The 20,906-nt window shown below is 52.2% G+C and overlaps 1 protein-coding gene across 1 annotated transcript in view; it reads left to right on the top strand.

Moving 5' to 3' along the window:
- The window catches only part of SS18L1 (SS18L1 subunit of BAF chromatin remodeling complex), a 28,214-nt gene extending 7,390 nt beyond the window's left edge, over nt 1-20,824 (top strand). The window contains exons 2-11 of the mRNA XM_019972090.2: nt 7,217-7,293; nt 7,805-7,889; nt 8,479-8,623; nt 9,055-9,252; nt 10,018-10,179; nt 10,375-10,479; nt 11,270-11,362; nt 15,447-15,566; nt 17,015-17,142; nt 18,217-20,824. Coding sequence (XP_019827649.2) covers nt 7,217-7,293; nt 7,805-7,889; nt 8,479-8,623; nt 9,055-9,252; nt 10,018-10,179; nt 10,375-10,479; nt 11,270-11,362; nt 15,447-15,566; nt 17,015-17,142; nt 18,217-18,243 — 1,140 coding nt within the window. The 3' untranslated portion in view covers nt 18,244-20,824. The remainder of the gene's footprint in view (nt 1-7,216; nt 7,294-7,804; nt 7,890-8,478; nt 8,624-9,054; nt 9,253-10,017; nt 10,180-10,374; nt 10,480-11,269; nt 11,363-15,446; nt 15,567-17,014; nt 17,143-18,216) is intronic.
- The last annotated feature ends 82 nt before the right edge of the window (nt 20,825-20,906 follow it).

Here is a 20,906-nt window from a genome sequence, read left to right as displayed (position 1 = left end):
CTTCCAGGTCCCTCTGTGCCCCTATTCCAGGGTTCCCTGATGGCTCCAGTCCCTGTACCCTACTCTCTTGTGGGCTCAAGGACCCCTAGTTCCTCCCCTTCCCAAATTTCTGATATCCTCAATCCCTCACCCACCCAGTCAGGACCCCACGTGTGGCATCAGTGGCGCCCTGAGCCCGACCCTGCCTCATCACCTGTGTCCTCACCTCCAGGCAGCCCCATGGGCAGCAGAGTGCCAGGTCAGTCATCACCTCCCTCGAAGCCAGGTCCAGTCCCTGGTAAAGCCTGTGGTGGATTGTCACAGAAACAACAGCTGAGTGGGGCCACCCCAGCTCTGAGCCTGTGTTCCCACCCCTACGGCAACCCCGGGCTTTCCTTCGTGGTGCTCTGACCGCTGAAACAGCGGCCAGCACAACAGAGGCTTGATGAGACCTGTGCTCTCTGGCTACCCACTGGGGCCTGAGACCACCAGGGTGACCACGTGCCAAGGAGGCCCCACTGATGCCAGAGCTGAGGCCAGGAGAGACCTGTGGCAGACCGCCCCGACAGCCCAGAATCATGAGATCTAAGAAGCCACTGTTTTCACCATGGGGCATGGGGACGTTTGTGACACGCGGCAGGTAACAGCTGTGCCCTGTGTCCCATGACCTTGGTCTCGTTGGCCTCTGCAGTCCATCCAGGCTGAGGTTCAGCAGGTCACCCTCTGCTGGGCATAGGCTTCCCCCTCCCCCAGCCGTTCCATGGTTCTCCGTCTCCACCACATCCTCTTCTGCACGTTCCTAAAACTTCTGTCTCTGCTTTCGGATGTGCCACACCTTTGCCTGGGCCGTCCATGCCACTCAGACTGCCCTACCTCCGTCTCCACCTGTGTGTTCCTGGTCATCTTTCCAACCATGGCTCAGACATTGCTGAGTGCTCCTGGATCCCTGCTGTCAAGATCACAGATGACACAGCCGCCTTGTGGCACCAAGCAGATGTGTGCCCACGGCCAACTCGCCCTGACTCCGGCCGCCTACTGCCCACTCCCATCGCAAGCAAGGGTGGGGTCTGGCCACCTCCTTGTCACACTTACCTGGGTCTAGGATAGGCCTTCAGAGATGGGATCCCACCATGACTTGGCAGTCGTGGCCCTCAGTGCTGAGTGCCAGCTTCTCCAAAGGGTGTTGCCACCTTCTCTACTGTCTACCCCAGGATTCTCGCCTCCAGAGGCCCTGGGCCATGCCTGGCACTTGAGTTTCAGCTCTTATATTTCATGAGTCTCCAACTCCTTTCTCTGTGACATCACCTGCCCTATCCCCCTGAACCTATGGAAAACCAGGCTTCCCAAGAGGGCAGAGAGCAAGGGGCATGCCCTCTGGTGCAGGAAGACACAGAATCTCCTGTGAGAAAGCTCAGAAGACAGCAATAAATATGTGAAATAGATTGTTAATCCCCGTCAGTGTAAGTGTTGTCTTTATTTTTCAACTTTGTATTAAGGATACATACTTTTTAGACACACACTAGGTAAAGAAAGGGGCTTCCCTGGTGGCACCGTGGTAAAGAATGCCCCTGCCAGCACAGGAGATGCCTGAGACAAGCGTTTGATCCCTGGGTCAGGAAGATCCCCCGAAAGAGGAGATGGCAACCCATTCCAGTATTCTTTCCTGGAGAATTCCATGGACTGAGAAGCCTGGGGGGCAACAGTCCATAGGGTCGCAAAGAGTCAGACACAACTGAAGCAACTTAGCATGGGCACGCTAGTAGGAAAAAGAACAAGTGAAGCCCTGGGCCCACCCAGCCCCGGCAGTCCCAGACTCTTCAAAATTACCTTTCACACAACATCGTAAATCATTTATACTCCAATATAAAATAAAAAAATTTTTAAAAGAAAAAGTTAAATAAAAATTTAAAAGATCCAAAAAAAGAAGCTTAAAGATAATAGAATCATCTTTTAAATGGTAACAGTAACAGATGCCTCTCTCAGAAATTTTAATAAACATATAGGGAATAAGGAGGAACTGATTCACAGATAACCACCATGTAGTTGGCAGGATATGAACCTGCTCAGGGAGACCCCAGTGGATTTCCAGTCCATCAGAAAATATCAGGGCTTCCCTGACAGCTCAGTTGGTAAAGAACCACCTGCAATGCAGGAGACTGCGGTTCGATTCCTGGGTTGGGAAGATCCGCTGGAGAAGGGATAGGGTACCCACTCCAGTATTCTTGGGCTTCCCTGGTAGCTCAGCTAGTAAAGAATCTGCCTGCAATTTGGGAGACCTGGGTTAGATCCCTGGATTGGAAAGATCCCCTGGAGAAGGGAAAGGCTACCCACTCCAGTATTCTGGCCTGGAGAATTACATGGACTGTATAGTCCATGGGGTCACAAAGAGTCGGACACGACTGAGGTGACTTTCACTTTCATAGGAAATAAAATCTGTTTGTAATCTCCAATCTGGAGTGAGCCAGGGTTGCCCTCTGGTCATTTACTTCTTGTTTTAAGGTTAGATTTTACACTCATCAAAACCACACCTGCACGTAAAGAATCAAGTCATGCTGTGGGGCTTGTATTAGAAATTTGGGGTCATTCTTCCACCCCCATGCTGGTTCCCACCTCCCAGCAGCACCACTTGCCCTCACCATTGCTAAACCAAGTGGCTGCTTCTTGAATGATCTTAGCTTTAAGCACTGTCTGTTGACTCAGTCCACGCACAGCCTGGAGGCTGAAAGTCTGAGACCAAGGTGGTGGCAGATTTGATTCCCAGCGAGGACCCGCCCCCTGGTTCGTGGACGGCTGGCTGGCCACCTTCTTGCTGTCTTCATCCCAGAGGAAGCTCTGGTGTTGTCTTTTTCTTCTCACTAGGGCAGTGATCTCATTATGGGGGCTCTGCCCCCATCACTTTATCCAAACCTGAACACCTCCCAAAGGCACTGCCTCCAGACGCCATCACATTGGGAGTTAGGGCTTCAACACAGGAGTTTTAGGGGGACAGCAGATACTCAGTCCCTAACATTTGCTTTCACATGAAGATGATGGCAAAGGGGGTCATGGCTCATTTTCGTGCTCCCTCTTCCACCACACACAAGTGCCCCTATTACCCCAGGATGGTCCCCTGGTGGTTGATCCACCTCTGGTTGTGATAGTGTAAATATTGTTCCATGCACGATCTTGTGTGTGATCATTTTTCCTGTCCAGTCTTTTTTTTTTTTCCCTTGGAGTTGGCAATCTCACTTTCTTTTAAATCATTTCTCACTGCTTTATCCTAGACTTTCTCCCAGTCGTGGAAACCTCAGCTCAGGTAATCTGTCAGGTTCATGGTCTCAGGGCTACTCTTCTTGGGCCTCTCTGGGTCTCCCTCCACCATGGTCCCCATTCTTTAGGCCTCTGTGTTGGTCTGAGATCTTCCCCTTTTGCCATTTGCTCCCTTGTTTTATGGGACCACATCATTTTACAGATCCTGAAAAAAGATCTGTGGGACAGGAACCTTTAAAAGAATTCCCATATTCTCTTCCCCCTGATTTCCCAAGTTAACATGTTGCCTCATTCGCTCTCTCCTCCTCTCTCTGCCCCCCTGCCCTGTGTATAAATATTATTTTTGCCAGAATCATTTGAGATTTGCAAACTGACTTTTACTCCCAAATGTCCAAGCATCACTTTCCTAAAGACAAAGATATAACCACAGAACAGAGATGGGAATGTGGGAGCTGACATGGACATGGGACTGTTATCTGGTCTGTAGACCTAATTCTAATTCCCCATTTATGCCAAAAATGTGCTTCATAGGAAAAGAAAATCCCAAGTCATGTATATTCAGTTTGCCAGTAAGGAATTCTTCCATCTTCGTCTTTAAAACTGACATTTTGAAGATTATGGGTCAGTTGCACTCAATAGGGCTTCTGTGGTGGCTCAGATGGTGAAGAATCCACCTGCAATGCAGGAGACCCAGATTAGATTCCTGGGTTGGGAAGATCCCCTGGAGAAGAGAATGTCAACTCACGTTAGTATTCTTGCCTGGAGAATCCTCTGGACAGAGGAGCCTGGCGGGCTACAGTCCATGGGGTCGCAGAGAGTCGGATACAGGTAACACAGACACATTGTGCTCAATTAGGGTGGAAGATGCCTTTTCCTTTTTGTGTTAAGAAAGTGTATTAAGTCTCCCTTGGGATTGGGTTGTTGCTCCCCAGGATATTTTGGGATTGCCTCATTTCTCCTCAGAAGTGCCCCTTCAGGATCTTGTTATCTCTCCTGAGAAGACACCCCTCAGTCACTCCTCTGGCAGGCACTGTCAGGATTAGGTCATCACCTCTATAAGTCTCCCAGGCAATTGGTCGTCTCTCTTCAGAAAGTCTCCCTAAGGATCAGGTAATCCGTCTCACAAAGTATACCTCAGGATCAGGTCATTCTAACTCTGATAGAGTCTCTTAGGACTCATAAACTCCCTCAGATAATATGCCTCAGGATGTCTTCAATCCTCAGGAAGTCTCCCTTCAGGTGGGCTAATCCCTCCTGATAGTGCTTCCCTCAGGATTGAGTCATCCCTCTTTTGAAAGATTCCCCATTGGCTCATTTCTCGTCCAAAAGTCTCCCTCAGGGCCAAATAATTCTCCTCAGAAGGTCTCCCTCTGGATCCAGTCATCCCTCCTCACAAAGTCTCCCACAGGATCGGATCATTCCTCTTGCAAGTCTCCCTAAGGATCAGATCATCTTTCCTCCAAAGGCTTACCCAGGATCAGGTCGTTGCTCCACAGGAAGTGTTTCAAAGATCAGGTCTTTCCTCCTCAGAAGATCTCTGTCAGAACTGAGTCATCCCACCTCAGGAAGTCTCTCCCTGGGTCTGATTATCCTCATCAGAAGGTCTCCTTCTGGATCAGATCATTCCTGCTCTGAAAGTCTCTGTGAGATCTGGTCATCCCTCCTGAGACCGTATCCCTCAGGATCCCAAAACTCATCCTCAGATAGTCTCTCTCAGGGTTAGGTCATCCCTGCTCAGAGTCTCCCTGAGGATCAGGTCATTCCTCCCCCAAAATATCCCTCAGAGCAGGTCATTCCTCCCCCAAAATCTCCCTCAGAGCAGGTCATTCTCTTCAGAACGTCTCCCTGGGAGTTGGGTAATCCCTCCTCAGAAATCCTTTTCATAGATCAGGCTGTCCCTCTTTAGGGAATCTCTGATTTGGGGTGTTCCACTTAAGAAAGTCTCCCTTACGATTGGGCCATCTCCCCTCTGGAGTGTCAACCACCTCAGGATCAGGTCATCCCTCCTCAGAACGTCTCAGTCAGAACTGGGTCATCTACCTCAGGAAGTCTCTCCCAGGGTCTGATTATTCTCTTCAGAAAGTCTCCTTCAGCGATTTCCCAGGTGGGCCACTGGCTAAGAATCTACCTGCCAATGCAGGAGACATGGGTTTGATCCCTGGTCCAGGAAGATGGAGCTGCTAAGCCTGTGAGACGCAACAACAGAAGTTGGCCTCTGTTACGCCCATTTCTTTGCAACCCCATGGACTGCAATGCACCGGGTTCCTGTCCTTCACTATCGCAGAGTTTGCTCAAATTCATGTCCATTGAATGGGTGATGCTATCTAACCATCTCATCCTCTGCCTCCCTCTTCTTTTGACTTAAATCTTTCCCAGTATCTGGGTCTTTTCTAATGTGTCAGCTCTTTGCATCAAGTGACCAAGGCATAGGAGCTTCAGCTTCAGCATCAGTCTTTCCAATGAATATTCAGGGTTGATTTCCTTTCAGATTGACTGGTTTGATCTCCCTGCTGTCACAGGGACTCTCATGAGTCTTTTCTAGCACCACAGTTAGAAAGCATCAGTTCTTTGGCGCTCAGCCTTCTTTATGGTCCAACTCTCACATCCATACACGACTACTGGAAAAACCATAGCTTTGACTATACGGACCTTTGTCAGCAAAGTGATGTCTCTGCTTTTTAATACACTGTCTAGGTTTGTCATAGTTTTCCTTCCAAGGAGCAAGTGTCTTTTCATTTCATGGCTGCAGTCACCATGCACAGTGATTTTAGAGCCCAAGAAAATAAAATCTGTTGTTGCTGCTACTTTTTCCCCTTCTGCTTTCCATGAAGTGAGATAGTACCTTGTTTTTAAAAAATCCTAACAGTGTAACATTTTCTCATAGTTATGAGAACTACAAAAATGTTCATAATAGCTGGTTAACATCTCATCCTATGGTTTTCCTGTCATTGCTTAAGTTATCCCAACATTGAGCACTTAGCGTCCCCCCTTTTCTGAGCAGGTAAGAAGGATGCTGAAATGGATTTATGCTTCATGTGAAGCGTGTGACCGTGGGAGAGGATTCTGCCCGGCAACAGGAGCCTAGGAGGTAGAGCCTGTGGTGCCTTTTAGGGGCAGCTCTGAGAGGGAGAGGACATGGCCTTCTGTGGTTGTTTTCCTTTCTTAATTAATCTGGGAAGGACTTCCTGGGCAAATGGCAGGGATGCCCAGTCCCCCTGGATCTAACAGCCTGCCTGCGCTGGGCTCCGCAGGCAGCCGTGCCTCACAGCGCCCCCTTGTGGCTCCCCATCTCGGGTCCGCTCCTCCGCCGGTGTGGCAATGGCAGAATTTGGCGCATCATCTCTAGGTTGGCAAAAACAGCCCAGCAAAGAGGAGGAGGTTGTAACAAAAAGCCAAGCAAGAGAAACCAAGCCCAAAGGCTCAGGGGCTGAGTGGGGAGGGCGAGGCCCTCAGTGCTTGGGTCCCCCATCTCCGCCCCACGTCCTGATGGGAAGTGTCCACTCAGGGCCTCCTGGTCGGTCTCTGGGAGCCCCTCCCATACTCCCACGTGGTGACCTTTTTTGCAGCCTCTGTGGCCTCCTGGTCTCCAGGGCTACCCCAGGTGCTGTCCCCAAGTGGCCATTTTGCAGAATGCTCCCCCAGGCATCCCCACCACACGGCCATTACTTGTGGGTCTCACGTTCTCCAGACTCCAGTCAACCCTCAAGGACCCTGGAAAACAGGTCCTGCAGGCTGTGGGTTTTCCTCTGCAGAGAGAGAACCTGGGACCTGTCTGGGTGGGGCTGGGTGTGATGGAGCCTGGCCCTGCAGGGCTGCGGGCTTGGCCCAGGGATGTGGAAAGTGCTGGGCGCTGGCTCGGGCTGTGAAGGGGCAGCTCTGCTGATGGCACCACTGGGCCTCATGAGCTGTGGGATGGTGCCCTGGAGCCCCGCCAAAGACCACTCGAAAACACACCGTGTTCCCGTGCTCACGTCTGCTTCTCCTTCAGATGCTGGACGAGAACCACCACCTAATCCAGTGCATCCTGGACTATCAGAGCAAGGGCAAGACGGCTGAGTGCACCCAGTGAGTGGCCGCATCGCCTGCACCCCTCCCAGCTGCCTCGGGCTCAGTGGCCTGAGAGAGTGGGGCCTCGGGGTTAGCTAAGCTGCTGAGTCAGCTCCCCCTGGGTGGCTCCCCACGGAGAGGTGGGCGGGTTTGGAGGAAAATGCGAGTGTAGGGGAGAGTGGACCGCTGTGGGGCCCAGGGCTGGGTGCAGAGTGAGCTCACGAGCTGCTCTCTTAGATGCTGTTGCCTCTTCGAGGTCTGGGGTATCAAGTGAGCCCAGTGCCAGGGTCCACCAATGAGGCTCGCCCCCTGGCAGACCCTCCTATGTCTCCCTGGCCCCCACATCCCTCTGACCCACCTCCACCTCCATCCTCTGAACAGACTCAGTGGTACCAGGTCGGGGTATCCCTCCCCACCCCCGGCCCTTTCTGGATTGCAGAGCGCTGTGCCACCTGCCCGTTCCCCCCGCCCCAGGGCTTGGCTGCAGGGCTGGGCAGGCTCCTCCCCTCACCTATGCCCCCGCCTGCAGGTACCAGCAGATCCTACACCGGAACCTGGTCTACCTGGCCACGATCGCAGACTCCAACCAGAACATGCAGTCTTTGCTGCCCGCCGTGAGTGCCCACCAAGGCTTGGCGGGGGGGCGGGTTGGTATAGACACCATTGGTCCAAAGCTGTGGGGCTGCTGTCTGGTTCAGATCTGGGAGATGAGGGTGCCCGGGTAGGTAGGGGGTCACTTGGAAGCTCCATCTTCAGTGATCAGAGGTGGGCCTAGGGGTGGAGGAGGAGCAGGGCGCCTGGCAGCCTGATACTGTAGCACAGGACAGGCTGTGCAAGGGCTCAAGGCTACCAGGGACAGAGACCCCGGCCAGCTGAGACCAAGGAGGGTGGTGGGGAAGGGTGTGGAGAAGGTGAGGTGGATGCAGCTGGGGCTGGTGAAGCAACTCCCTGAGTCCCAGGAATGGGGGGCCCAGCTTTGAACCTCAAAGTGTGTGTTGAAAAGCTTGGGAAATACTTGGAGTAGCATTTCTGTCTTGGCCTGAGCTGTCCAGCTGTATGAGAGTGGTGGTCTGTCTTAGAGGCTTTGCCAGGCAGCCAGCAAATGTGGCTGCAGGTCTTGGGGTGGCTGAGTCCCTGGATGAGATGGTCTAGAGGCTGTTCTTCGCGTTAACTCTCCTCCCGGTGACCTTCCTATTGCCACAGCCGCCAACGCAGAGCATGACGCTGGGCCCAGGAGGGCTGTCCCAGAGCGGCTCGGCCCAGGGCCTGCACTCGCAGGGTAGCCTCAGTGATGCCATCGGGGCCGGCCTGCCACCCTCCTCCCTCATGCAGGCCCAGATCGGCAATGGTGAGCAGCCCCGGCACGCTGGGCTCGGGTTGGTTCCGGGAAACAAGCGGGTCACCGACTGGGCTCCCGAGTGGCTGGTGCTGCAGTGGAGACCCCCTCTTCCCAGAGGCCCTGTTGCGGGCACACATGCGCAGATGACACGGGGGGGTGGGTAAGGCCCTTGTTGCAGCCCCAGATTGGCTGCGACCCTGAAGATCGACATGCGTCACCTGGTCACATGAGTGCACAGGTGTCCTGTCCTTGGGTTGAGAGTCGGTAGCAGCCATTGGGAAGGTTGATTAATGTGATGGGAAGCAGGCCGTTTCCTTCTCTGGTTGCGTCCTTGACCGTGGTCAGCCTCCCCCCTGCACAGGCACCTGAAGGAAGCTCGGGTTGGGGGGGTCTTTCAGAGCCGGTCTTCCGTGGGTTTCACACCCCGTCACCCCCGACAGGTCCGAACCACGTGTCCCTGCAGCAGACGGCGCAGAGCACGCTGCCCACCACCTCCATGAGTATGTCAGGCAGTGGCCACGGCTCGGGACCCGGCTACAGCCACTCAGGCCCTGCCTCGCAGAGTGTACCCCTGCAGAGCCAGGGCGCCATCAGCAACTACGTGTCCCGGGCCAACATCAACATGCAGTCCAACCCAGGTACTGCCCTGTTCGGCCCATGGCCCCCTCCTCTGGCAGCTCCCCGAGGGGCGGGGCTGGTGGGTACAGGCCTGGTGGGTCGGGGCCTTGGCTGTTCCCACGGCAGCTTCAGGGGAGGCTCTGAAGGGTGGTGGCATGCCCCACCCTACCCTGCACTGGGAGGACAGGGAAGGGCTCCCACAGGCAGGAGGCAAGCAGGGCATGCTGAGGAGTGGCGGGAGCCCCGCCGGGCAGCTTGGGGCCTTGAGCACTCAGGAAGCGTAGGGTCCAAACTGGGGTGCCCCATGAGTTTCAAAGCTTAGACAGAAACAGAGGGTGTGAAATTACTCCTTGCTTCTCGTTATGTTAATTACATACTGAGAACAACCTATTTGGGATATATTGAGTCAAATAAAATGTTGCTGAAATAGATTTCACCTGTTTCTTTTCAGTCTGTGATGTGGCTCGCATATCTTGTGCTGGACAGTGCTGCCTGGAGGGTCCCGAGCAGGGGGGCAGGAAAGGACAGGCAGGCGGGGCCCCCCAGGGCCCTTTGAGGCTACCGTCTGGGGAGGGCAGGGCAACAGGCTTCTCTGGGACCAGCAGGTGGGAGCCGCGTTTCACATTTTATAAGTCGCCCAAAGGCACTTTGGCAGGAAGGGTGACGTGGCCCCATCAGGGGGGCCTTGTGGAAGCCGCAGCCTGGGGTGAGGGTGCAGACTGGTCTGGGGGTGGGGGGGCACCACCGGGAACTGCTTGGGTTACGGGGTCTGTCGTGTTCCCCAGTGTCCATGATGCACCAGCAGGCAGCCTCGTCTCACTACAGCGCGGCGCAGGGCGGAAGCCAGCACTACCAGGGCCAGTCCATGGCCATGATGGGCCAGAGTGGGCAGGGGGGCGGCGTGATGGGGCAGCGGCCCATGGCGCCCTACCGGCCCTCCCAGCAAGGTGAGGCCGCCCTCGGTACAGGGAACCGGTGGGGGGAGGCCCGCTGTGGGAAGCCCGGCTCCTGGGGGCTGGACATGCAGGGCCCCGTGTCCCCTGGGTGGGCCCCGTGTCCCCTGGGTGGGCCGTGTCCCACTGAGTGGGCCCGTCAGGGAGGTTCTGGGGCTCGGGGAGGTGACGTCAGCACTGTCCCCCCAGGCTCGTCCCAGCAGTACTTGGGCCAGGAGGAGTACTACGGCGGTGAGCAGTACGGCCACGGCCAGGCCGCTTCAGAGCCCATGAGCCAGCAGTACTACCCCGATGGTGAGGCCCACTTCCTTGGCATCTGTCCCCACTCCCCAGTTGTTCCCAGTTCAGTCCCAGTGCCCCCGCCAGCAAAGCACCCAGAGTCCCCTTTGAGGGTGGGGGCTGGTCTCTGCTGAGAGAAGCTTCCTGCACTGGGCTCCCTGGGGCTGGGGGCACAGTCCTCTGAATGGATGGACATAAATGTCTGAAGGATGGCCACGAGCTCATGGTGAAGTGCCTTCAGGAAGGTGACGAACCTGAGCCAACTGTATGTCCCGTAACACCCACCTCCCAGCTGCTCAGTTACACCTTCTGCAGGTTATTTTCCTTTTCCGTGTCACCGTTCCGGCATCTTTAAAATCAGGATTTGTGGAGATGGCTTAAAGTGACTGCAGAGGACAGGTGGGATTTGGGGAGGACCCCATGCAGGGATGTGTGACCAGGTCAGGCAGTGGGCGGTGGGGAGGTGGCCAAGACCAGAGGGGTCACGCACTCCAGTGGGAGCCGGCGGCGGGATGGTGACCACATAGTGACATTAAGAGCTAATGGACACATGTGTGTCAGACATGGGGCACCAAGTATGCCCTGTAAACCTTGGCTTGTTGGCTCCAGGAGCAGGTAGCCGTCTGCACTTTAAAGGAACCTCGGCTGCCAGACAGCAGGAAGAGCCCCCACAAGCTCCGTCTAGGACACAGGACCCACATCCAGTGGCAGGCCATCCTGACCTGATGGCTGAGTCCATGTGGTCTTTCCCGGGACTGGGAAGCCAGGACCTCTGCTGACTGCTAGGTGCCCCGTTTCCTTGCAGGACACGGCGACTATGCCTACCAGCCGGCATCCTACACAGACCAGAGCTACGACCGGTCGTTTGAGGACTCCACGCAGCACTACTACGAGGGCGGTAAGGCAGCTGGCTGTAAGCTCCAGGCCTAATGTGCACAGGGCCTGCAGAAATGGGGCAGGTGCTGATAGAGCTGCCAGGGTGATGTCACCAAACTGATTGGGTGCCAGCTGGCCCTGGAAAGGACTTCCTGCTGCCCCAAGGAAACCCTGAGAGGAGAAGGGCCACTAATAAGCTCATGGGTGATGGGATCAGGGCCCCCAGTCTGCTGGTCAGGAGTGGGGACAACGTCAGGGCTGCCAGTGGCCCAGGAAAGAAAAGAGGATGCGAATGGAACAAGTGACTAGAAAGTGTGACTTTTGGGGTGACCTTTTTTAATTGTAAAAATACGTAATGTTGCCATTTTAGCTGTTTTTAAGCGCACACTCCAGGGGCACCAAGCACGTGCGCGTTGTGCAGTCACAGCGTCGTCTCCAGAGCCTTCGTCTTCCTGAGCTGCCCATCTGTCCCCAGGAAACACTCCCTCCATTTCCCCTCCCTCTCCGGGGAAGCTGGCTCAGCCTCCTCCTCAGGAAGGGCCCCACGCTGCTCACCAGGGCGGGCCTGTCAAAGTCTCAAGTGCAGTTTGTACCCTCGCTTTGGGTTACAAGCATCCCCCTCCATGATTGATGAGGACTTTGCTAAGACGTCCAGTGACTTCTTTTAGGGCAGGTGTGGCAGACGGCATGGTTTCCTCCTGGATCTGGAAACGTTTTGTTCCACCTGGTTAGTGACCCCCGCACAGGACCACACACGGTACTGGCCACGCCTCAATGGGCGGCCTGCCTGGTCTTTTTTAGCTGGGAGGTGGGGGTGTTTCTTTCAGAGGAGTGGTCTGTGCCCTGAGAAAGGCAGGGGTGTTGGGTGGGGGTGGTAAGAGGTGGCTTGAAGCTGACATGAAGGACTTTCCCATAATTAGCTTTGTCCCCCAAGGGAATGAGGAACCTCAAGAGACACAGGTGGCTGGTCCTGGTATTGTTCACAGGAGGCAGGCGCCCTGCAGGTTCCCTGGAGTGAGAGGTGCCAAGAAGTGGCCCGGGGCACAGCAAACCCAGATGGGTGGGACAGGGTTGCTGTCGGGGCCACTGCAGAGCCCTCCATGGAAACCTTGACGTCCCACTGGCATTTCCTCTCCAAGAGGTTTACAGGAGCAGAGGCTGGACACAGCCAGTGTCCACTGTGGCATGTCCAGGGCACTGCTGTGGCAGGTCCCCTGGGTCACACCAGGTGTGCAGCACCAGGGTGTCTGGATGCTGCCTTCTGTGTAAAACAGCGAGTGCTAAGAGCACACCCACCCACCATAAACAGACGAGAAATACTGGGGACAGCGATGGAAGTGACTCGGGGGTGATAAGGCCAGGCTGGGCGGGTGGTGCAGGCGGGCCCTGGGCCTCTCCAAGGTGGACTGGGTTTGTTTTTAGATTTCAAATTGCATCAATGTATCTGTCCATTTAGAAGTCAAACTTCGAAATAGTAAACATTATTGGCTCTCGTTGAAAATCAAAGCACTAATCCTGTGGCTGTGCAGATCTGTCCCCAACCCCCAGTCCCCGGGTCAATCCTCAGTTTCTCCCAATGGTAGTGGTGACTATGGGTGGGCATTCGGGACAGCAGGGTGGCTCTGCCCCAGATGGCTGCCACTCAGGCCCCAAGGCTCATCTGTGCTTGACGACAAGGTTTTATAGACAAGTCACCATCATGGGTTTGTTTCTTTGTTTTGTGACCACATGCCTGCCACATTTATTAACACCAGCCTCTTCTTTCACCAATGAGTGTTTCCTTTTTTCATGGCCACGTCATAGACTGTCGCAATATTCTTAAAGATAGAAACAAATGAAAAAGAGCAGAAAAACAAGGGAAGTTGTCGTCTCTGCCCCAGTGGAGGGAAAGCCCTGGGTTGTTCCAGGAAGGGCAGAATCTGGGCTGCCTGGCTCTGCTGCTCCCACAAGACCCTCTTGAGAACCCCTCAGGCATGTTCAAAGAGTCCTGCCTCTTGTTTCAGAGTTGTCCAAACCAGCCCATCTTCCGCTGAAGTTTGGCCCTGGGTCAAGGGAAGGTTTTTCTGGGTATGTGAGAGCTGCGCTGCATTCTCACTCACTGCACACCTGCTGTGTCCAGGCCTCAGCGGCTGCTGCTGTGAATTAGCCCCTTTACCTGTTACCACAGAAGGAGAACAGGGACCTCCTGTTCCTGGAGAAACCTGCCGAGTCTCTGATGCACTTCTCAGGAGACACAAGGACAATGAACCCACATCTCCACCAGTTGCTGACACCTCCTTGGCCATTGGCTGTCCCATTGGCCATTATTGCTGGGACTGGCCATGGTTGTGAGGAGGGAGCAGAGGTCAAGATGTTTCCTTAGACGGTGATCAATCAGAAAGACTGAGGAAAGACTTCCCTGGTGGTCCAGTGGCTAAGACTCCACACTCCCAGTGCAGGAGACAGGGTTCGATCCCTGGTCAAGGGAATAGATCCCACCTGCCACAACTAAAGATCCCACATGCCACAGCACAGCTAAGAGCTGGCTCAGCCACATAATAAATAATTTTTTAAAAAGATCTGGCAGGCTCCTCAGAGTCCACCTTAGAGAAGAGTTTGCCCATATTACAGAGCGTGTTCCTTTTCTTTGTGTGCAGCTGGAAATGGACTTCCTAGTGGGGTTTTAAGCCTTTCCACATGAATTTGCTCTCAAAGCTGTTATTTTTAAATGTACATTATCAGGATCCCAGTTTTTAAATACTTACAATTTATAATTCCTAGAAGAGGACAGTTATTTACAACTGGAAAAATAATGTAGAAAAATGGGTTATTTGGATTCCATTGTTCATAACCTGGCCTCTTGTCATGGTGCCTCTGTCTCTTACTTCCAGAATATGTTCTGATTAAAGAACAACAAAACAACGAACAGCTCTCCTTTCTGGGCCGGCTGTTCACTGGCTCTCGGATGCCACAGAGGAGTAAACTCCTGGGCCACCGGCCTCCAGCTGCTCCTGCTAGAGGGTGGGGTCTTATGCAAAGTAGGACCTGACTTACTGTAAGTTAAAGGGCACGCACTGTGGTGTGAAGAGCAAAGCCCTATTTGAAAGAAAACAATGAAACCAGGCCTAAATTGGTCTTTGTATAAAGGCACTACGAAAACTGAATGGAATTTAATCTCTACACCAATCTAAAACTCTTGTGATCTGCGTCAGGAAGACTTTGTAGAAATATTTTTAATTTTTATTGATTTTTAAAATTTTATTTAAATATAGTTGATTGACAGTGTTGTGTTTCAGGTATACAGCAAAGCGATTCAGTTATACATATATACATATATTGACATATGTACTTTTTTTAGGTTCTTTTCCATTGTAGGTGTAGGATTTTTAAATGGTTGTTAACACTCGCTCTTAACCCTTGATAACTATTTGTTAATATGCTTACCACTCTCTCAACTTTTACTATGAGCTTTCTTCCCAAAATGAGGCTTTTAGCATGGGTGCAGGCTGGCTAGTTAAGATTTTTGAAAATGAGAATTAAGGCATTTTCTTTGGAAAAAAAAGAAAAAATGAACCTAAAACATCTCTGGGACTATACCCACATATAGATGAAGAACACAGAGGCAAATTTCTGCATCTTTTCATCCATGAAGTACAGGTGTGAACTGGTGTGCACATTTGCCTGTGAAACAAAGGTGCACTGAAACATGTGGGGTCCCTTTGAACTGTGGGAGTCACACAGCCTTTCCCTGCATGTGTGTCCAGATCTCCTTCTTATAAGGACACTGGATTAGGGCCCAGTCTAATCCAGTATGGCTTCCCCTTAACAATTACATCTGCAAAGACCCTCTTTCCAAATAAGGCCACAGGTCCCCGGGGTCAGGACCTCAAAGCCCTGGTATCAGGCTTTGTTTTAACTGCAATAGTCTTTTCATTTTGGCTGTATATTTGTATCTCTATCAGATAGTAAGAGAGAAGTATAATAAAACAATTTGTATTGTTGTGGAAAAGAAAAGGTACTGGAGCAATAGAGTCAAATCTATGGAACCCAAAGCAGCCCATACCTTGGGGGACAATGGAGCTGCCATTGTTCTCTGGAAACAAGCTCACGTCTACTTCCCTCTGCAGGAAACTCACAGTACAGCCAGCAGCAGACAGGATACCAGCAGGGCACGGCACAGCAGCAGACGTACTCCCAACAGCAGTACCCCAACCAGCAGAGCTATCCCGGACAGCAGCAAGGCTACGGTAAGGCGGGGGCGGCGGGGGGGGGGACGTTGTTGCAGGAACGTGGTCATTCAGTGGGTACCTGCACACTTATTTTGAAACAGCTGTAGGTTTCCAGAAAAGCTGTGGGGAAAGCTGATGGTTCCCCGTGGCTAACCTCTTCTATTCCCAGCGCCCCGTGGGCACAGCTAAGAAACCAGCACTGGTGCGTGGCCGTGAACTGAACCCAGTTTCTTCAGATCTCATGGACCTACCTGCGTGTCCTCTCCTGTCCTGGACTGTCTGGGGTCCCACAACTCCTTGGGTTGCAAGTTGCTCGCACTTTCTTTGTCTTTCCTGACCTTGGCACTTTGAAGAGGGCTAGGCAGGCACTTTGTAGACCCTCCATCAGGGTGGGTTTGTCTGGATTCTGAAAAAAAGACCATGGTGGGGAAGTGCCTTCGTATCCCCTCCCATGGGTGTGACTTGCCTCTACTGAGGCTGACAGTGGTCATGTGGTCCATGGCGCCTGTCAGGCCTTCCCACTGCCCCATGCCCTCCATCCCCTACTCCAGACTGTGTTGTCACTGGGTCTATCCCCACCTGAGGGGTCATCATCCACATAGATTGTCCAGGAAGTCTTCTCCAGGGAAGATAGGTGTCTTCTCCCCTGTTCACTTAGTTATTGATCATATATTTCTATTGGTAGGTACTCACAGGTACTGATGTTACAGATCGGGTTATGATCCAAACTTCTTTATTTTATGGTTCAAGCTGTCTCAGCCCTGCCTCTCGGGAGCTTGGGTTGGTGCCTGTGCCCCTTGGACGTGCCCCCTGCTTTTGGCTTTGGGCATGTGCTTCTTTCTGGGACCACAGCAGCCCTTGAAGCAGCTGGTTTTGGAAAAACCCCTCAGCCTTTGTCAATTCCGCCTATCCTGTCCACTTAGGCTTTGAGGCACCATCACTGTCTTGCATGGTTTTCGCCATTTGCTGTGCATTTAACTCATGTTTACAGTGATAACTGTGACTGTGTAAACTGGTCCCAAGAAGCAGGTCTAGCGCTCTGACAGCAGCCCCCAGTCCCCGTCTGGATGTTGGGGGGGTGGTGCGCATAGCTGGAGCCATGGGGGCATAGCAGGGTTGGCCGCCAGCTGTGGTGCTTTCACTGCTCAGGTTTAATGTGGCGGAAAAACGGGTGCCGATGTCTCAGGGGCTTCCCCAGTAGCTCAGCTATAAAGAATCCACCTGTAATGTAGGAGCCGCAGTAGATGCAGGTTGGATCCCTGGGTCGGGGAGATTCCTTGGAAGAGGACATGGCAACCCACTCCAATATTCTTGCCTGGAGAATTCCATAAACAGAGGAGCCTGGCGGGCTACATTCCGTGGGGTTCAGACACGACTGAATTAGCAGGAACGCACGTCTCAGGGGCTTGGGAGGACCTGTGGGAGAGGGTGTTGGGGGGTGATCTCACGATCCTGCTGTGTTCTAGGACCCGCCCAGGGTGCCCCCTCACAGTACTCCAGCTACCAGCAGGGACAAGGCCAGCAGTACGGAAGCTACCGAGCATCTCAGACGGGCCCGTCCACCCAGCAGCAGCGGCCTTATGGCTACGAGCAGGCAAGCCTTCTGCCCGTTTCCAGACCCACGCTTCACCTTGTACATCACATGTGACAAAGGTTTCCCCTATGGCCGTGAGGAATAATAAAATGGGACAGGCTGGCTCCCTAGGTTCCTCCAGAACATGAATTCTCTGAGCCTGTAAGGTTTTTAAAAATTTCCACTTCAGTCAGACACAGCTGGCTCTTTATGTCCTAAACTCGCCTAGAGTCTCGTCTTTCACACCTTGGATGTCTCCCTCATGCCTGTTTCCCTCATGTCTGTTGCGTGCCTGCAGGTTACGGCACCTAGGCAGATTGTAGAGCTTGCATCTTGCATGGCACAGTTGGATCTGTCTGGGGCAGGAGCAGGGTGGTGGGCGGGAGGAGATGGGTCCTGGGCACTCTGGAGTCTCCTTGGAGGACAGTCCCGGGCAAGAGGTGACTATCTATCAGTGACCATATGGTAGGTCCGAGGCACTAATGACAATTTACATGGCTAATAAAACCTTAAGGCACTGTGTGGATTAGGGGTGTTTTTCTCTTGGTACCTGAATAGGTAAGGTCCTGTATCTCATTTTTTAAATACTTCTCACCTTGCTCCTTAAAGAGAGATAAAGAATGAGCCAGTTGTACGTAGAGAATGAGTTTTCAACAGGAGGTACACAAGCCCAGGGCAGAGTTATTAGGGGAGCAAAGCTTTTTGGCTTTTGGAATGTTCCAGTGAGCGTGTGGGAAGCGGTGCCAAGGGGAGTGTGCCTGGGGAGCCCGTCCCAAACCTGCTTACGGCAGGGTCAGGGGGGGATGTGACGGGGTACCTAGCCCAGGCCCAGTGCGGTCAGCTGCTGTGTGACCACGTGAGCCAACCTCTTCCACCCACTGACCTAAGTCAGTCATCTCAGCCTGGATGGTGGCTTCCAGAACATCAGCTACCCACCTGCCTCAGGACACAGGCTGAGGCATTTGGTCGCTGGCCAACCATGCTCATCCACCTCTCATCCTGGGCGTGGGCTGGGGTGGGATCTGTCTCATCCTCAGGTGTGGACCCTCCTACTCAGGCCTGTTGGGGTATAATCTGTGTCTTGCTCTCTTGCAGGGCCAGTACGGAAATTACCAGCAGTGAAGGACCCGCGTCTATGAGGAATCCTGAGGCGGCATGTCCGCCCAGGATGGACAGGCCAGTGACAGCTCTGAGGGGCTGTGACCTGTAGGCTGCCCCTCGCCTCACGCAGCGTCTGCTTGTGAAGCACGCACATTTCATGCGGGGTAGGACAGCAAGCGTGCACGCTGGTGCCAGATGGCGCTTTGATGGTGTGACATATTTGGTGCTGTGTATAGTATTGTATGTCCATACAATGGAGAGGTTGTCCCTTTTTGTCCTCCCCTCCATGTTTCTAGCTAGCTTTAGGGGTCCCTTCATCATTGGAGTCTTCTCTGCCCAGTGATGGGACAAACCTACCAGAGGCCGCAGTCTGCGTGCTCTTATGCACAGACCTGAGGTCTGACTCTCCTCTCATGTTTGTACTGGGGGTGTAAACTTGTCTCTCACTGGCTGCACTGCCCCTGGATGGCAGCCTCTTTCTTCCTGGGCCTCAAGGCGGGGGAGTTGGGGAGGCATTTTCTGTAGTTTGCATCAGTCTCTGTTGTTACCCAATGGAAAGGATAAATAAGCTTCACTTGGAGAGGCTGTGAACCTTTATTTCCAGACCTCGCTCCTTACCTGTATCTCTGGTTCTGTTTATCCAAAAAGTTACACGTTTTTGTATTACAAAGTAAAGAGGGATCAATGACTTTGTTCCAAATAAGTAGGAATCCAACAAGGCAACTGTGATCAGCCTCACCCAGGGAGAGTGGTATTACTGAAGGAAGGAGAGGGTAGTCCTCTGGAATTACTTTGGGTTTGACCCTTGTTTATCGGATGGTCGTTTCTGGAATTTTAATATGTAATATGCTCAATTCTAAATTCATAATTTAAAATAGTGACACGGAATTCTCCAAAGAGTTGGCAAGTTATTTTATACTACTTCTTCCAGGACCTGCTTATTCAGATCTCCAAGCGAGCATTCCTTTTCATTTAGGAATATCTGAAATTCACATCTTATTTTTAAAGAGAACACCACTGATTTTACTGTGTTCTTCCTAAAAAGAAGGAAGGCTCTTACGTAGAGAAATTTGAGTCATTTTTACATTCGTAGGACATTAAATGCCATTTAAATTCTGCACAAACGTTAAAGATAGCTCATGTGGAAAAGTCAGGTCAAAGGAAAAATTCTACATTTCACTAGTAAGTCATACAGACATTTTATCAACCTTTACTTGGATAATAATACCCATATTTATTATGGCCCCTTTAAAAACATCTTTGGGTAAATGCTGACATATTTCCAAGAACCAAGAAAATACAAAAAAAAATCTAATTCTTGATATCTCAAGTCTACTGACGGTGATGTTTTAGTGAAGTCTTATGTTTTAAAATTTTAAAGTAGTACTTTATCCATAATTGGATGCTTTGCAGTCTATAAGATATTTTTAATGTGTTTCTAGCAGAATGAATTCCGTCCCCACTGGGAACACGGCGGCAGTTACTGTTGCTGTTTTACAGATGAAGCACCAGGGCTCTTTGAAGGGACTGCTGGGGTCCAGGACAAGTCCTGTTCTAGGACCTTCTGCCCTCCTCTGTGGAGGCAGAATCACACGGACAGTGGGATAGAAATGTTTATTTTGTAGACTTTCGGGTTTTAGAAACCCTTAATACTAGTAAGGGCTTAAAAAATACATCTCTATATTAAATTACTTAAGTGAGAGCCCTTAATTGCTAAATGACACAGACATTAGCAATTTCAATTTAGGGAGTCATTTCCCTTCATTTTGTTCTGTTCTTTCCTGACAATTTTCATAGAAGTAATTTGCAAACTCAATCGGGGATTAAAATTTCCCGTTGAAAATGTTAAAACATTTCAGAGAACTGTGAAAATAGTTTATTTTTATTCTTTGCCAATATGGGAATATGCCTTTTGTGTATGTGTGTGTGTGTTTTTAAGTGCTGTATTAATACTTTTTGAAGGAAAAGGACACTTGAAAAAAACGTATCCCAAAACTTCAATCTGAAATGTCTTACATTAAGAATTTCTTGAATGTTGTGTATATATTTTAAAAAGCACTTTGTGAAATAGTTTGTACATTTATTTCCTAATTTATACATGATTGTTGGTGTTAATATATTTAATGATTAATAACAAAATGTTTATTTAACGTGCCGTCCATTTTTATGTAACGTGGGGAGTGATGCCAGCGGCTCGTCACTCTCTTGTGTCTCTTCTGTCTGCGGAACCACAGGCCGAAGCGAGTCGTCCGCGCGGCGTGGTCGGTGCCGCTTGGTCTCCCGGCTAAGGTGCGGGCGGCCGGGCGGTGACGCCGCGTCTGGACTCGGCATCTCCGGCCCGGCCCGGCCGACCGAGCATCTCTCCAGCGCCCAGCCGGAGCCTCGCCTCGGGGGTCGCTGAGCGCCGGCGGCCGCTCAACCTCAGAGCCAGAGGTGGGCGTCTGACCGTCCGGCCGTGACCGGGCAGGTCGCCCCGTCTCGTTCACGAGCACAGGCCGTCCTCGGACAACCGTCCTCGTCCGCCGTTTCTCTCTTCAGTCGGACTTTGGCGTCTTGTTTTATGCCTTTGGTGTGATTAATAAACTGGCTCTTCGAGAACCGACCTGAAGGCTGAGTTTCCGTGAGGTGATGGGGAGCCGGAAGCCGCGGTGGGAGAGGGTTGCCCGACTCGCGGTGTCGGAGTC

The sequence above is a fragment of the Bos indicus genome, chromosome 13, assembly GCF_029378745.1.
Source record: "Bos indicus isolate NIAB-ARS_2022 breed Sahiwal x Tharparkar chromosome 13, NIAB-ARS_B.indTharparkar_mat_pri_1.0, whole genome shotgun sequence".
In the NCBI taxonomy this organism is placed as follows: Eukaryota; Metazoa; Chordata; class Mammalia; order Artiodactyla; family Bovidae; genus Bos; species Bos indicus.
This window is presented reverse-complemented; position numbering and strand designations above follow the sequence as displayed.